Source organism: Lycium ferocissimum, chromosome 1 (assembly GCF_029784015.1).
Source record: "Lycium ferocissimum isolate CSIRO_LF1 chromosome 1, AGI_CSIRO_Lferr_CH_V1, whole genome shotgun sequence".
Taxonomy (NCBI): domain Eukaryota; kingdom Viridiplantae; phylum Streptophyta; class Magnoliopsida; order Solanales; family Solanaceae; genus Lycium; species Lycium ferocissimum.
In genome coordinates, this window is record NC_081342.1 from 73,629,658 (window position 1) to 73,647,718 (window position 18,061).

Genomic DNA, 18,061 nt, shown 5'->3' on the forward strand with positions numbered 1-18,061 from the left:
TATTTTCAGCAATTACACTATGAGTTTGCTTGCAGTAAACAAACTATTTTGCTCCATCTTTTTTTCTTGGAAAAAGTGGGGAGGGTGGAGATATTTAGGCTTTGACAGGAAGGAAAAGAAAATAAGAACACAATACTTTCGGTGCATTCTATCTAGGACGATACTACCCAGCCAATCTTCCGCATTAATACAGCAATTGACTAAACATACGATGAATTTTTTTATATTTTAGAAGAATATAGCTGGTGTTACGTTAAACTAGAGGTGTGCATCATTTTGGCTTTAATTGAGAAAACCGACCCTGATGAAAGGATTTTCATAGTTTGTCTCTTCCCGTACGTGTTTTTTTATCAGTTATGTCATTAACTTTTCTAGAGGGACTGGTTCGTGCTAGGGAAAGGTAGAAATAGTAGCAAAGTCAGAAATTTGGCAAAGGAGCTGTGTAATATTTAATACTCCTACATATGTATAAGAACTAATATTTGATATATTTACACAATAATATTTTGAATAAGAATGTTCAACGGTCCGCTCTTCGCCGATTATAGCTCCACCACTGGATAGAAGTGGGAAAATTAAAACAATTTAACCTACACAGTGCATGGGAGGAATTTCAATAGTTAGATGTTGTAATTAGTGGCGTAGTCGGAATTTTCACTAACGAGATTCAAACTATAAAAAAGTAAACACACGAAGAAGTCAAAAGAATTCAACATCCACTATATATACGTTCACATTAGATCAAAAGTAATTTTTTATCTTGTATATATAATACTTATAGTAACTTAGAGACCTCTGCCAATGGATTTGAACTCTAATCCTAATTTTATCCATTTTTAGTCTTTAATTTGTTGGGAAGATCTTAAATTAAAAGTGTACTATTGTTTTTTTTCTCTTGTTGGAGCAAGGTAATGCATGTGAAGTGGTTTCGTGACAACAGAAAGGAAAATAATGCCATGATTTGCCTAACAAATACAAGAGTTTTATTAACAAGCCACAAAATTTAAAGACACAATCATCACTTAAAATAGAGAAGGGTAATCTTGACTTTTGTAATTTAATTTAATTTTGCGGAAACTCCTCCCACAGCACTCAAAAGTTAGGGAAACCATAATTAATGCCTGAAAATTTATCTAAGGGGAAAAACCTCCAAACCTGCTTGTATTAATTGCGAGTATCCCTATCCACATGAGATGCCATCCCCCACAAACTACAAAGCCAACCCCTTAATATCACCACCGACCCGATCCTCCTTATAATTGTACCATAATATCTTTTTCATCATGTTGACTTTGAAAAGTTTCATTTTGTTTCTTCTTATAAAAATTACTTATATAACTTGATCTTTTTTTTTTCTTCTAAATATTGAGTTAGATTTCTTTGAGGGGAATCTTTGAGTAACGGTAGAGTTTTTTCAGTATGACCTATACATCATGAATTTGAACCTTGAGATCAATTATTGAAGCTTGCGTTAAGATATATTGTTTACATTACATCTCTTGGGGTGCGACCTTTAATTCCCCATACCCTGCATCCTGCATGTGCACAGTATGCTTCGTGCGCCAGACTACCTCTTATTGAAACATATTAAATTTCTTTCTTGTATAACATGACAGTAGAACAAAATTTTAAATGACTTTCTTATGCTACTTTTCACAAAGATCGTTTATATATTATTTCTATTTTTGCTCCTAGATAATAGTCCCTCTGATTCATTTTATGTGAACCTGTTTGATCGCACGAAATTTATAAATAATAAAAAGAAATTAAAACTTGCATTCTTAACAAATCATAATGTAATAGACATGACGACACTTATTGCTACAATATTTGCATGATCGTAAATTGGAGAACATAGGCAGTCTTGTTCTTTAATTCTCAAAAGCTTCTTTAAATCACTTATTTCTTGTGGAGAGCCTTGTGGTGAAGAGGGAATTAAGCTGAATGAAGGGGTCCTATTTATTGCTTTTACGTGCCATAGCCCATAAGTGAGAAGCTCTTACTCCTGCACAAAGCCAACTGGATCTCACCAAATTCTACATTCATTATCATCTATCGAGCCTTTAATAATGGCAGGTAGCTAGACAACTTGTTTGGCTCCTGAAAGCAACTTTAGTGCCGTTGTGTCACAGGTGTAATTTACAATATTTTATTCTATCAAAGTAATTGGAAATCTAATCAATGATTTGGTTGAAGTTTGAAAAAATAAAGTACTTGAAGTTAAATTAAATAAATGTACTCCCTCCGTTCACTTTTACTTGCCCAGTATTTTAAAAATGAATTTTCACTTTTACTTGTCACTTTTAGCACAAGAGAAGACAATTTTGTTTTTCCTGTTTTACACATAGTATTAATTACTCACTTCAAATCATTTTTCAAATCCAATAAAAATATCCACCAAATAATATGGGTACATTAATAATTTATGCACTTCATTTATTATTTCTTAAATAGCTAATAATAGTCCAAAGTGGACAAGTAAAAGTGAACGGAGGGACTACTATTTAGAAGTTAAAAAAATTTCTGCTTGAACATGAATTTGACTAAAAAAACGTTTATGCGGAAATCATTATTCACTGGAATACTCCTCGAACATGTTTTTCATACTTAAAATTCACCATTTCAAATTTAAAGCTAATATAATTGACCAAATTATTAAGCAAACATTTATGAAAATTAATTAAAAATTTGCCACTAGAAAATAGAAGAAAGATCTGACTTGAGCTATAGGATGCTCGAGTTAAATCCAATGAATTGACATATGGAAGATAACAATGCATGTAATGCATTACTAACTAGGAATTAACACACAACACATGTCATTCATTGCTTGTGTATAACGGAACTTATTAATATGGCAAAAACATAGACCTAATTATTAAATTATAACCCTGCCCTTTTTGGTGCTAAAAACTTTACTGGTATCTTCCATAACATAAATTCACACCCTCCTCTTATATATCATGGAATAGCAAATTATACATCCATCGTGCAGGGTTTATAGCATTCAATTGTGAGTGCAACATGTGGGAGTTGAATTTCCACTGATTAGAGAAGTGTTATGTTTTGATGCCCATGGGGTCTGCAATAATAAAGACTATTGGTAGAAACTATTGTCCACAGTGTGTAATTAATGCCTGCTGATGCACCTTTTGAAGAACTCACCAAATAGTACTCCCTCCGTCCCATAATAAATGTTACCGTAGCTAAAAAAATTTGTCCCATAATAAGTGTCACCTTAGGAAACCAAGACATAAATTGGCTAGTTTTTCCAATTCTAACCTTAGACAATAAAGTAACATCTAAATGATGATTGCAAAAGCCACATAGTAACTTGGTATTGTTGAATTCTCAATGTCAAAAGGTTTACTTCTTGTGCATGCTCTAATCAAAAGGTAAAAATAATTTATTTTTATTATATAGGGGTAATTTGGAACTTCATATCAGTATTTGGTTTTTTTTAATATACGCGTTTTTTGCTAAGGTGACACTTATTATGGGACGAAGGGAGTAATAATTAACAATTAGTCACGAATTCATCGCTTATCTTTTGCTACATAACTCGTCGTTAATCGATTTTTTATTTTTTATTTTTTATAATTCGTCATTAAATAAGATTATAATAGATTTTTGATGTTTCACAAAGTTGTCCGTCGCTATCATATGTTCAAACTTTCTTATCCATTTTATGGACTGGACTAACCTCGCTTTTTTTGTGGTGGGGTGGGGGAGGGCGCGGGGGGCGTCGGGGTTGGGTTAGAGATCGATCAATCAGTTACTCCTGATCAATCTCTAATATAGTTATAGTCAATTATGTAAACAGTGTATATTCATTTTAGTTTTATGCTATTAGGATCAATTTAATTTCAACACGTCGTCTTCTACAAGTTTCCAAGTTTCTACTATAATCAATAATATATTGTCTAGTGTTCACATGTGCCCATAAAACTTGTTAGTATATACTAACAATAATTTGTATGCAGAGGAAATAATTCACATTGAGTAGCCTTTTACGATGTCCTTAAGCCTAAGCTATGAGATATCATAAGCAGCTAGAGAATTGCGAGCTTATATATACTCAATTACTCCTACTTAAATGTTTTCTAATTTGCACAAATTTATTTAGCAAAAAATTAAGCGTACTAGCTAGAGGCATATGAAGCTAATATAATACCATGGAGCTTGTTCTTCAAAATTTCTCTCTTTTGAAGAATGAAAAATTAGTATGACGTTGCTGCCTCAGAAATTAGAAGAATATTTCATTTCCATTTACATGTATAAAATTATATTATTGGAACACCATCTTAACTGCTGTATCAATCTGAGCTCACCAATTGGAAAAATACGGTGGAATTCAGTACATATCGAATTCTGAATATTACAATGACCATTTCAAACGTCGTAGTACAATTTAAATTATTTTAGCAGCTCATGCAAAGTGCCTGACATTTTACCATTTCATATCCCATCAAAGTACATATAGTTCATGATATTTAACAATTCATGGTTCTTGTAATAGTAATAACATAGAAACAATGTACATCTTTCATGATCTTGCAACTTTCCCCTGTTTCACTATGACAATAATATTCATTTTCCAAATGTTATATGTATTGCCCTTTTGTTCCTCTTCTGCTGCTACATTTGTGTTCGGAGATTCCCTGGTTGATGCTGGCAACAACAATTTCTTGTTTACGTTCTCAAAAGCTGACTCTCCTCCATATGGCATAGATTTTAAACCTTCCCATGGCAAGCCCACTGGAAGATTCACCAATGGTCGCACCATTTCTGATATTGTTGGTAATTTTTCCAATTTTTCATACCGACAGTACATATAAATAACTTAAAACATAAGTATTATGTTGCGCAAGTTAATTGATTATCTTACGTAATAACTATGCACCGACGGCATAAACATATTACGAAATCAAGTCACTTATAAGGTAATCGCATGTAAATTTCTATGGTAAGCATCAATCCATTGGTAGCCTAATAAAAAAAGAAACTGACCTACAATCACATGTTAAAAATTGCTCATAGAAATAATTTTTTTGCATTGCTGCTGTATATAACTTAAAACATAGGATCTTTTCATCGAGATTTTTTTCATATGCCTTTTAAATATTCTGAATTGTGATTATTGTGAATTACAATATTTTTATGTAATTTTTAAATATTTAAAGTTAATCTAATATTTTGAAGATTTAATATCCTTATTTACACTGAAAATTAGATAGTTTGACAGTCGTACTCCGAATCGTCTCAATTGGGACGGAGGGAGTTCTGTGCAAGTTATTTGGTTATCTTAGCTAAAAGGGTGTGACAATTAGGTACCTTGTTGGTCACTAAACAATCTTTTGCAACGGTATAAGTTTTCTTCCTGTTTGATAAAGTTTTAGGATCATCTTCTTCTTTTTTGGCTGTATATGTTCTTTTTTCTTTTTTTTCTTTTTTTTGGTTCAGGTGAAGCTCTTGGAGGTAACTCATTTCCTCCGCCATATTTAGCACCTAATGTGGAGTCAAATGCCACGCATATTGGAATTAACTATGCTTCAGGGGCTTCAGGAATATTGGATGCAACCGGAACTCTTTTTGTTAGTACCATTTCTTTCTCCGTTTTTGTCTAAAATTTAACGTATGTACACCGACACTATAACTAATGTATTTTGAACTTGTCCTAGCAGGTACAATGTCCTACTTTTCACGTTGATTTCAACTTTACTATACGTTACCAGTAATTATTATTTAGATGTCATAGGGGCGGAGCCAGCTTATGTCCAGGGGGTTCTGAACCCCCTCGGTAAAAAATTACAGTGTATTTTCAAAGTTAAAATTATTTTATTATGTATATATAGTAGATGTTGAACCCCCTGACTTCTTCGTATATTTACCTTTCGGAATTTTTGAACCCCCTGGATGAAAATCCTGGCTCCGCCATATGATACAAAATAAAAAAACCTGATGGATTAATTACTCACAACACATGTTGCAGATAGGAAGAGTGCCATTAAGTGAACAGATCAGTAATTTTGAGCAAAGCAGAAGATACATAGTGAAGGCAATGGGAGAGATAAACGCAAAGAGATTCTTAAAGAAAGCATTGTTTTCTGTAACAATTGGGTCTAACGATGTTATTAACTATTTCCAACCATCTATCCCTTTTCTGAGTGAAAAGGTTTCTCCAACCACATTCCAAGACTTTCTAGTTTCTAACATGACTATGAACCTTCAGGTACTCTATACACATTACTTCTTGTTCCTGCTTTTGGTAACTACTCCCTCCGTTTTAATTTATGTGCAACATTTTCGTTTTAGTCCATTCCAAAAAGAATATTCTCTGTTCCAAGTTATGTGAAGGGGTCCCGAGTAGGAGAGTCAAAACACTTGATTTTCGATGTAATATATATATATATATATATATATATATATATATATATATATATATGTAAACCACTTGAAAAATACTACAAGAATCTATAGCTAATGATTCAGAATATTTAACAAAAAAGTTTGAGAAAGTCATACTCAAAGAAAAACCGTTTGATTCTCTAAATAGTTATATCTTCACATAAAATGAGACAGAGGGAACAATAACTTTCTAAATTTGAAAAACAGTTTAACCTATAGTTCACATTTTACCTATAATAACATGCTTTCACACAAACTTTGGCTCAAAAATTTATTAACATCTTTTTTATTTTTTGTAGCGACTGCATAAATTGGGGGCTCGAAAATTTGTAGTAGTTGGTGTAGGACCTCTTGGGTGCATTCCGTTTATTCGTGCCATCAGACTAATATCCAAGGGTAAATGCTCTATCGAGGTAAACACATTAATCAGGAACTACAATAAGAAACTCAAGGTGGAGCTAGATCGATTGAACAAAGACATGGGACCTAAAGCCATCTTCATATATGCAAACTCATATGATGTTTTCAGAGAGATCATACTAAATCATAAACAGCACGGTAAGTTTTTCCTTCCTTGAACTGTGTGATCATCTCATTTAAAAAGTTAAAATGTTAGAGAATACACATACTCTTTATTTACTAAATTATGTTTTCAATATGACGTGTGAGCTTGGTTGTTTTTTAAGAGCTGAGCACGTGGAAATTAATTATAGCCGTGACACTCGAACTCATAACCTGTTACTTGCTCTATTAACATGTTGAAGTGTGATCGACTCATCTAAAAGTTGGTGAGACAATTCAATACCATTAGCTAGTGGTAGTGATGGTGTCCAGAGTCTGATCTAGCCTTAAAGCATCGGATTCACGTGAACCCAATAACTTATGCCTAAATCATGTATTTGTACTAAGAGATTCACTAAATGTTCATATTGAGTTGTGAACCCTTTTTTTATTATATACTATTAACTAAATCTCCGACCCCGCGCATAGCGGGAGCTTAGTACACCGGACTGGCCTTTTTTATTAACTTGAGATCATTGCAGGAACCCATAAATTTCAAATTCTAAACGCGCTTGGTGACCATTTAATTTGTTAACAACGTTTTGGTTTTGTGAAATTTGTAGGATTTGAGAATGCTGATGGGCCATGTTGTGGAGGAAATTTTCCGCCATTTGTTTGTTACAAGGGGAAAAATGCAAATACAAGCTCAGTGATGTGTGATGACAGAGGAAAATATGTGTTTTGGGATGCCTATCATCCTACAGAAGCTGCTAATATTATAGTTGCTAAAAAGTTCTTGAATGGTGATGCTAGTGTAATTTCTCCCATTAACATTCGTCACCTTCTCCATTATGTTTCCTATTGAATAATGATATTAATTAGATCGGAGTTACATATTGTTAACTACACTTGGTTCTACTTATCTAATAGGTGATGGATGTTGAAGTAGACGCAAATTATGTTGAGACATAATATAATTAAGTAATTAAAGTATTTTTTTAACAGCTTAAGCTTTTAGATCATCACACGCTTAAACATGAAATCAGAGCAGGCATCATATGATCACGATGCATTCAAATCTCACCAGTAACCAAGAAGTAAACAAGTATTTCTATGTATTTGGTCCACATATGAAAAAGAACTAAGTCCACAAGTGAGGAGCATGTTGAGACATAATATAATTGAGTAATTAACATTTCCTTTCTCTTCTAATTTAAGCTTTTAGATGAATTTGCCGCATACTTCAATAATTTCCTTTTTCTCACTTATTCTCCCTCCTCAACTATGACAAAAAATGAACATGTGGACAATTCTAGGCAGAGTAGGAAGTCAAAGAGCAACAGTTTATTAATTGCAGCAATATTAATGAATGCCTGAGCAAGTCAACTCATGAAAGTGATCGATTTACAAATGAAGTTTCTTTTCTTATTTTGTCCACCTCTGTTTTCTATATCAGTACCTCTGCTATGAATTCAAAAACTGCCCAATGACGAGGACTTAAGAATCTAATAATTTGATGCAGTATATGAAGACAACTAACAGAAGATCATAACTCCAATCTGATTGTATTAAGAATTCATAGAACGTAACATTATATTCCCAAGGCCTTCACGCCCCATAACAAAACCAACCGTTACCCCTCTTGCAAAAATTAACAATAAAAAGAAATTTTGGAAGTGTCTTAAATGAATGGAAGCATTAAATTGAATGCGTTGAGGTTGAAACTTAGCTGTTGGAAGTTGCAAATGTCGAAGCCAATGCATATTAGTTAGAGTAAGACTTGTGCTGGACTTGGCCCCTGGGCGGTTTTTGCCGGTTTCTGAAGGGGATGTGCTGTCCCTCTGTCCACATTTGACTAATTCAAACAGGCAACATTTTTTTTATAGGTTTGAAACTATAACTAGTGGTCAATAATAGGTTTAAATTCTTTTGATCTGCCCAAACCTTAGGGGCTAGAGTTATCCGGTACCTGTGTTGGTTGAAGGTGGCAAGTATCCCTTGAAATTAATCGAACTACGCGCAAATTGTCTCGGACATCATAATTATAAAGAAGAAATATATCTAAAAATTTAAGGTATTGCGAGATATTGGAATCAAACCCACTTTATCTAACACGAGAAGAACAAAAGTGGCAGACTCAACCAGTGCCTCCAACTAAGCTTTGTGTATTTAGGCGTCTCATCGAATATATATTCGTCTTTCAAGGTATATAAACATATTTATACAAGATTTTCCCTTAATTTCTAGGGTCCGGTGAACCCCGTGCCTTCTATATAGGTCCACCTTTGGTTTCATGTACTAACTTAACCCATTAATTATTAAAGTGTTCCATTCTAATCAGTGGCGGTGCTAGGAATTTGGCGAAGGGTGTGCAAATTTTCTTCTCACTTGTGTTAAGGGTGTGCAAAATTAAATATCTACTTATAGTAGCTAACATTTAACTTATATACACCGCGTAATTTTCCGAAGAAGAGTGTGCACCTGACCACCCTTGACCGAAGGTGGCTCCGCCCATGATTCTAACAACTCTTTAAGCTTTTTTTGGTAAGGTAGCCACAAAATTCAACGATATGCATATTATTTGAATTAAAACAAGAATTGATGAGCAATAGTGGGAAGTTACGGCTAGTACAAAGCCATATAATCAGTAGTAGTGCTAGTATTATTTTATTACGACTCAGATATCAAACAGAAAGCCAGATAGGAAAACCTGAAGTGGTTGGCTGTTGGGCTCTACTGGAGTTTTCACTGTCTTGTTTTGTTTTTGCAGAAAGTGCTACTTCATGTCAACACCTTTGCTGGCTCGTAGCAATGAAGTCAAGCTGCCATGTGAAAGGTGACACGTCTTAGTGTCACTGCAATTATCCCAAATAAATATTCCCTCAGTTCACTTTTACTCGTCTACTTTGGACTATTCACGCTATTTAAGAAATAATAAATGGAGTACATAATTTACCAATGAATCCATATTAATTGATGCCAGAGGCGGCTCAACTATATCGGAGGCCTAAGGCCAAACTCTAATGAGGGGCCTTAACTTTTAAAAAAATTATATATATTTATTTATCTGAATTAAAAAAATTATATATATTTATTTATCTGAAATTAAAAAAAATTATATATATTTATTTATCTGAAATTTATTTTTCTAGCTTTCTGAGACGCAAAATTACTAATAATTTTTTTATAATCAATATCTTCTAATAATTCTGTTTCAATTGACAATATAGCTAATATGTTCAATTTTTCTTGAGGCATTATTGATCTTAGGTAAGACTTTATCAATTTCAATTTTGAGAAATTTCTTTCGGATGAAACATAAATACCAATTAAATTCTAATAAAAAAATTTAAAAGACACTTTATACGGATGAAATGTTAATATCAATAAAAAAGTATGAAAACTAATAAAAGATAGAAAGATAGAATCTGATTCAAGAGATGGATAACTTGATTTTAAAATAATTTTCGCTCTTCCAAAATCCACAGTCCTTGAAAACTTGAAAAAGAAATCCAAAGTATATCTTCGGCTCTTTTCCCTCTTAAAAGAGTGTCTGATCAATTGATTTTGAGCATATATAGAGAATGAAGATTGAAGAGTTTAGTTGGAGATTGAAGAATAAAAAATCAATGAGAACTTGTGTTTGATAAGTGATGAGTATTGAGGAAAAGTTAAAAAGTGGTGAAAAAAAATTAAAAAGTTAAATATAAAGTACAATAATTTATTAGAGAAAAGATGTATGAGCTACATTTTTTGCATGAAATCATGCGTCTCTAAAATATTGCCTTTATGAATGGTACTTTCCATCTTTTTATCACTAACTTTGATTATTCTCTCTCAATCCCAAATGGTCACCTCTTTGTCCTTTTTTACATTTTTTTTATAATAAAAAAATACTCCCCCTGTTTCAATTTATTTGAACCTATTTGACTGGGCACGACATTTAAAAAAGAGTGAAGACTTTTGAAACTTGTGGTTTAAAATAAGTCTTGAAAATTTGTGTGGCTGTAAATCATTTCATAAAGTGAATTTGTTTCCAAATTAGGAAGGACTAAAAAGGAAATAAGTTCACATAAATTGAAACAGAGGGAGTAGTACATATAAAATAATGTGGGGCCCTCATAATTGTGGGGCCCTAGGAAATTGCCTATGTGGCCTATAGGTTGAGCCGGCTCTGATTGATGCATATATTTTATTAGATTTGAAGTGAGTAATTAATACTATGGGTAAAATAAAATAAAAAAATTGTCTTCTTTTGATATGCTAAAAGTAACAAGTAAAAGTGAAAATTTATTTTTAGAATACTAGACAAATAAAGTGAACGAAAGAGTACTTATAATTTATTGTCCTATCCTGTTTGTGATTTCTGTTCTCTCTCTATTGATGAATTTTCACTTTCCCTTATATATTTACTAGATGGCCTATGCCCGTGCTGCGCACGGGCCCAACATTTCGGATTATAGTGTATCTATGTAGTTGTAGTTGTATATATATATATATATATATACACATACATACTATGTTCAAAATACGATTAATATAATATTGTAGTTTGTGCTCCATATCTAAGACTTTATTTTATTCGTGTTTGCTACGAAAATTTATTAATACTTTTTAAAAGAGAAGATTTGTTTAAAAGAAAACTATTTTCTTCTCTTTGAGATAAAATAATAGCAATATTTAAGCATCAGTTGATACTTTCAATTTTAATTCGATTAATTTAAAAGTGTAAAATACTTATTATTTTTTATCAAATTTTGATTTGGATAATTCTAATTCAAATTATTAAATTAATTTTACATGTTTGAAACGAAACAAAGTAGAAATTAATTTTTTATTTAAACGAAGAAATGCTATTTTTTAATTTTTTGTAAATATTCTCGGTTTAACTCATTTTACTTGTCATGTTGTCTTTTGCATGGTTTTTTAAGGAAACGCGAATTAGAATTATAATTTGACTAATTTATCTTATTCATTATTTGATCTTTATTTGATATTAATCTCTTTTCACATTTATTAGAGTAAGAATAAAAATAAAAAAAAGTAATTAAATTGTATGTTATTTTTTAAATATATATATTTTAAGTATATTTATTTAAGTAAACATAATAAATATAATAAAGCATTTCTATCTACTTTTTAGAAGAGTTGGTAATATAAAGGATTTTTTTTTACTCTTAAGTAAAAAAATAGGACCGAATACGGATGGCGATGTTGCCTCTATAAACCGGCTCTTCTATACGGTAGTAATAGTAAAGTAATACATATAATTTTTTTTATCAAAATTTGATTTGGATAATTCTAATTCAAATTATTATATTAATTTTATATGTTTAAGATGAAACGAAGTAGAAATTTGATTTTCTATTTAAATGAAGAATTTCTATTTTTTATTTTTTAGTAAATATTTTGTGTTTAACTCATTTTACTTGTCATGTTGTTTTTTACATGTTTTTTAAGGAAACGTCAATTAGAATTAGAATTTCACTAATTTACCTTATTAATTATTTGATCTCTATTTAATATTATTTTTTCTTTTATGACATTAATCTCTTTTCACATTTATTAGAGTAAGGAAAAATGAAAAAGTAATTAAATTCTATCTTATTTTAATATATAAATATTTTAAGTATGTTGCTGTATAATAATTTCATGTGCTCCCACTAATGGGTTGATACGCATGTGGCAATGAATCCATCATTATTGATTTAATTGTTTGATTTTCTAAGCACTTTTTTTTAACATTGTTTGTTTTTTCAATATGGGATTCATTTTTTTTTTTAATATTAGTTGTTGTTTAATATATATGGGGCCCACATTTTTTTCCGAAGAGTTTGGATGTGGTGGGTTCCACTTTTTTTTTTTTTTTTTTTTTTTTTTTTTTTAATACTGGTTGGTGTTTAATATGGGGCCATGAAGAACTTATATTTTTAAATTTTTTTTAAATATTTTTAGTTTAAATCATTTTATCGTGTGCTCCGTATCTAAAACTTTATTATATTAGTGTTTCTTAAGAATACAAAGTCTGAACTTTTTTTTTGACATTGTTTATTTTTTTAATATGAGATTAACTCTTTTTATATATATATATATTGCTTGATTTTGTCAATATGAGATACTATGTTCAAAGCACGATTAATATAACATTGTAGTTTGTGTTCGTATTTAAAATTTTGTTATATTAGTGTTTGCTACAAACAACACCTACGCATGGTGTTTAATATGAGGCCCACAATTTTTTTTTTTAACATTGTTTATTTTTTTTTTAATACGGGATTCATTTTTTTTTTTTTTAGTAAATATTTTTCGTTTAACTCATTTTATTGTGCTCCGTATCTAAAACTTTATTATATTAGTGTTTGCTAAGAATACAAAGTCTGAACTTTTTTTTTTGACATTGTTTATTTTTTTAATATGAGATTAACTCTTTTTTTATATATATATATATATATTGCTTGATTTTGTCAATATGGGATACTATGTTCAAAGCACGATTAATATAACATTGTAGTTTGTGCTCCGTATTTAAAACTTTATTATATTAGTGTTTGCTACTGATACGCATGGTGTTTAATATGAGGCCCACAATTTTTTTTTAATACGGGATTCATTTTTTTTTTTTAATATTGCTTGATTTTGTTAATATGGGGTCTAATTTTTTTTTCCAAAATGAGTTTGGATGTGATGGGTTTTTTTTTTAGGGGGACCTAAATTTTTTTTTTTTTTTTTTTTGTGGGCCTATTTAATATTTGGGGGGGGGGGTAATTTTTTTTTTTAATTTATGGGGGTGTTTATGGGGGTGGGGGGCCAAAATTTTTTATTTATGGGGAGGGGCCCACGACGGACGACGAAGAGTGAGTAAAACTCACTCTTCTACTGATACGCATGGTGTTTAATATGAGGCCCACAATTTTTTTTTAATACGGGATTCATTTTTTTTTTTTAATATTGCTTGATTTTGTTAATATGGGTCTAATTTTTTTTTTTAAAAAGTGAGTTTGGATGTGATGGGTTTCACTTTTTAGGGGGACCCAAATTTTTTTTTTTTTTTTTTTTTTTTTTTGGGGCCTATTTAATATTTGGGGGGGGGGGTAATTTTTTTTTTTTAATTTATGGGGGTGTTTATGGGGGTGGGGGGTCAAAATTTTTTATTTATGGGGAGGGGCCCACGACGGACGACGAAGAGTGAGTAAAACTCACTCTTCTATATAGTAGAAATCTTTTGAAAAGATCCAATGAACTTTTCATATTTGGCAGTTTTCGATCCAATTTAAGCTTCCTTTTTTTTTTTTTTTTTTTTTTTTTTCTTAGCAACTGCAACAACAATTTGCTCTTACACCCGGCATAGAACTACCGGCACTAGATGTAAGCAAAGTCCACATTGTAGCAGCCCGTGCAACAAAACATCGCATGCTCAGGTAATGGGCCGCATCTTCAAGGCCCATCATGTAATTCTTACCACAAGGTAGCAAGCAAAGTACTGAATATTCTTTAGCTATGTTTCTTGGGTGTGGATCTAAAGGTCCAAAATCTTATAATTTGAGGATATTGTTGTGGACATACGATAAGCAGTAGAATACAACGCACGATACGTCACATGAACATGACTAACAAATTTAACCTTAAAGAGGTCATATTAATCTCAGGAAAACTCTCAACATATTCTTATTTTACGCAAAACAATCGGTCCTTTTCTCACATTAAGTTTAAATCTCTATTGATAGTGGTGGAGCCAGAATTTTCACTAAAGGGGTTCAAAATATGAAAAAGTAAACACACGAAGAAGTTAAAAGAGGTTTAACGTTTACTATATATACATAAAAAAAAAATTTAACCATATATAAACAGTATAATTTTCCGCCAAAGGGATGAACCCCTTGGCCCTTCCTGCCACCGCCCCTGCCTATTGATTTTAATGCCAAAATGAAAATTCAGTGTCAAGTTCGATGGATAACCTATTGAATTAATTGCACTGTATACCCTTCAAATGCATTGCAAGTTCGATTTTGAAGGATAAAAATTAAAGACCGACACAAAATAGGGGTGAAAGTTCAAATGACCTCAACCAATTTATTTGTCCTTGATTCTAATTTGTTTAGCAAAAAGGGTAAAGTATATCACAAAGGCACTCCAACTCTTGATAATTTCACAACCTTACCCCAACCTCAACAGATTCTCCTGGGAATAGGGATTTGGAAAAATGGGCTATGTGTTAAGGCTGCGACTTGCGTCCTTGTTAACTGGAGCCGCAGTGGCTGCGGCGGGTGGTTTTTATCTTCTCCACAAACATTACCATAACGCCCATCAGTCTATCTCTGAACAGCTTTATTTCACTTTCAATTAAAATTATCTTTCTTTCTCATTTCACTTCCTTAATTAGACTAAGTGGGCATTTGGACACAAAAAATGTGAAATTTGGAAAAAGTAGAAAAATGGTAATTTGGAAATTGGAATTGCGTTTGGACACGAACCCAACTTGAAAAATGTTGAACTTTTGTGTGTGATTTGGAGTGAAAACGGGTATTTGGAGTTTTTCGAATTCCGGAATAAAGTTCTATTCCAGGAAAATTGTAACAATTCTATGTCCAAGCATGATTCCGTAATAAAATTCCAGAAAAGTGAAAATTATCCATTGTCATATGGGCTCTAAAGCAAAGGTCTTAATTTAAGTCTCCAGTGATACCATAAGGGTAAATCTATTGGACATACAAGCAAGCCCACATACTTTATAAGCAATGCACTTATCAAATTCAATGTAATCAGCCTAAAGAATGTTCGTATAGGGGAAGGGGAGGGGTTGAGGAGAATCTTTTTTATGGCTTAGTAGCATGATTCCTTGAGAGATTATTTAGAATCTTAAGCAAGCTAAGCCATAAAAAAGATTCTCCTCAACCTTGTTTTCAGTGGCGGAGCCATATGCATCCTCGACACCCCTTTGCCGAAAAATTACACCGTGGAAATACTTAAAAGGAACTTTTTATGTATATATACCATGTGTTGACCCCCTTAATTTCGTCGTATATTTATTTTTTTATATTTTGACACCCCTTATTAAAAATCCTAGTTTCGCCACTGCTTGTTTTGTTGGAACCTTTTGAGAGTTCATAGTATGTAACTGCATGATGCAGGTATGATCAGTAAGTAGTGGCTTTGTAGTAGTATGGTGAAGGATGGTGGTGGTAAACCAAATGTTGCTAGTTGTAGCAGTGAACTCTAGAAGAAAAAAATGAAGCGAGCATGGAGAGAACAAACCACATTTGTTGGATCCCTTTTTTGAATTTCTTTTACAACTACTAGTGTCTGATTTCAGTGTATGAAATTGCTGATAAAATGGTTTCTAGGTTCTAAACATATTTTGCCCTTCTCTGTCCTGAAGTTAAAACCTACTACACATGTTTCTTTCATTTTTCGTGTTACCCTTTACTTGTACATTAGGTCTGTAAATGAAGTATCATTTCAGCTTGAATTTGATACGTGGGCGTTTAACGTTGTCATCGTATTAAGAATTTGTCAGTATGTATGATCCAAAAGAGGAAAAAAAAAAAAAAAAATCAATTGTTGGACTTTACTCTTCTACAGCTCTCTGCTTACTGTAACATATGGTGTCATCATTTAGCTTACTGGATTTTGCTAGACATAGTTTGCTCCAACCTACCCGTTTTCTCGTCCAGCTGGGTTTAAAATATTTCCTTGTAGACATGCTATTTACCCTCTTCATTTATCCAGACAAATGGCTTCTATGAATCTCTGAATGGACGTATATCTGCTCTGGAAAAGTTGAAAGAAGTTGATGCTGCTAAACACTTGGAAGCTACTGAGTAAAAAGTCCGAATGGTACCCAGTGGTTGCTTGTCCTGTTCAAAGTTCAATTTAGGTTCTTAGGTCTAAATGGTGTCCCTGATTGCATCCTAATGTATATTTTTGTTTTTGCTGAAGTTCACTGACCATCTTTGCTTGGAAGTTGGTATTAATGTGATAGTTGATGCTGCATCAAGATTCTCAGCTTATGTGATGCGCAGTTGGCTTTCTGTTAACAAATTTTATAACAACGTTAAATTTGGACAAGTAATTCTCTTATGTAGAAACTGTTTGGGTAGTGATGATGCTGCCAAGAGTATTTTGGAGGTTATGAACGTAAACCTTGAAATACTAGTTGGAAGCTCTAGCTGGCTTCGAGTTTATAATGGATTCTCTCTGCTTCATGAGTTTCTTTGTATTTATCTGTTAGCAAGTGAAAATGATATAACATTTATCTTTAGATGCCGTACGAGATTGCTTTGATACGGTTGATACCATGCTCTTATTAGCATTAATGCTATCCTGACAAGCCAAACAACTAGCCAAATGCATTCCCTTGCGTTCGTTTAACACTTCTATGTTAGCCTTTTCTCACTTTGTCTTTTGAAATTACTTTCTGTTTAATACCTGATCATGGCTCAAAAGGAACACATGATTACATATGTGCTTACAGATACGGTGTTACGGTGATTGTGAACTTGTGAGTCCAAAGTAAAGGCTACTGGTACTACATATGAGCTAGTATATTTGTTTTGTTTTCAGTGCCCTTTCTGATTAAAGAAATTGTACCGTAACTTATTCTACGAAACACTTACATTTATACTACTACTTCTCTTGTTACATTGCTACATGTATGATCCTTGATCCGTCCTAAAAGTTTGAATATAGAATTGCCTCCGTGTTATCTAATTCACCTCTCTTTCACTCCTGATGCTATTATCGTTTATTTTCTTTACAAGTCTTGCTTGACCAAACAATAAAAAAGTTGCTAATGCGCGCAAATTTGCAGTTTATACTAACGCAATATTTCTAAGCCAAACGATTAACTTATGCTCAAGATACTCTGAGAATATGGACCAATCTCTAGTTTGGAATAAATAGCAACATCTTGTGATGAAAAAGGATCCATTCTAGGGATGAAATCGTTTTGCGAAATGTTAAAACAAAGATAGATCTGAGATGCTGGAGTAAAAAAGGAAATAACTCATCATTGCAATAGGATCCACAACCAAGATCATTTGGATGAAATTGTTTAGTGAAAAAACAATAAAAAAGTGGAGATGCGGGGTATCGATCCCCGTACCTCTCGCATGCTAAGCGAGCGCTCTACCATCTGAGCTACATCCCCTGTTTG

The 18,061-nt window shown here is 32.4% G+C and overlaps 1 protein-coding gene and 1 non-coding gene across 2 annotated transcripts; one reads left to right on the forward strand and one right to left on the reverse strand.

Moving 5' to 3' along the window:
- The first annotated feature begins 4,535 nt into the window (after positions 1-4,535).
- LOC132067677 (GDSL esterase/lipase At5g41890) lies at positions 4,536-7,781 on the forward strand. Its single transcript, XM_059460980.1, has 5 exons — positions 4,536-4,800; positions 5,464-5,594; positions 5,993-6,232; positions 6,708-6,966; positions 7,533-7,781. Exons 1-5 carry the CDS (start codon positions 4,536-4,538, stop codon positions 7,772-7,774), a joined length of 1,137 nt encoding a protein of 378 aa, XP_059316963.1. The 3' UTR covers positions 7,775-7,781.
- A 10,201-nt stretch (positions 7,782-17,982) lies between these two features.
- On the reverse strand, positions 17,983-18,055 carry TRNAA-AGC (transfer RNA alanine (anticodon AGC)). Its single transcript has one exon. It is a non-coding gene; the product is annotated as a tRNA-Ala (tRNA).
- Between the last annotated feature and the right edge of the window lie 6 nt (positions 18,056-18,061).

Bases quoted from the DNA above. Each gene is read 5' to 3' on its own strand.
- LOC132067677 (XM_059460980.1), top strand. From the start codon at position 4,536: ATGTACATCTTTCATGATCTTGCAACTTTCCCCTGTTTCACTATGACA. The intron at 6,233-6,707 runs GTACTCTATACA...TATTTTTTGTAG, and splicing joins ACATGACTATGAACCTTCAG to CGACTGCATAAATTGGGGGC. The intron at 6,967-7,532 runs GTAAGTTTTTCC...TGAAATTTGTAG, and splicing joins ACTAAATCATAAACAGCACG to GATTTGAGAATGCTGATGGG.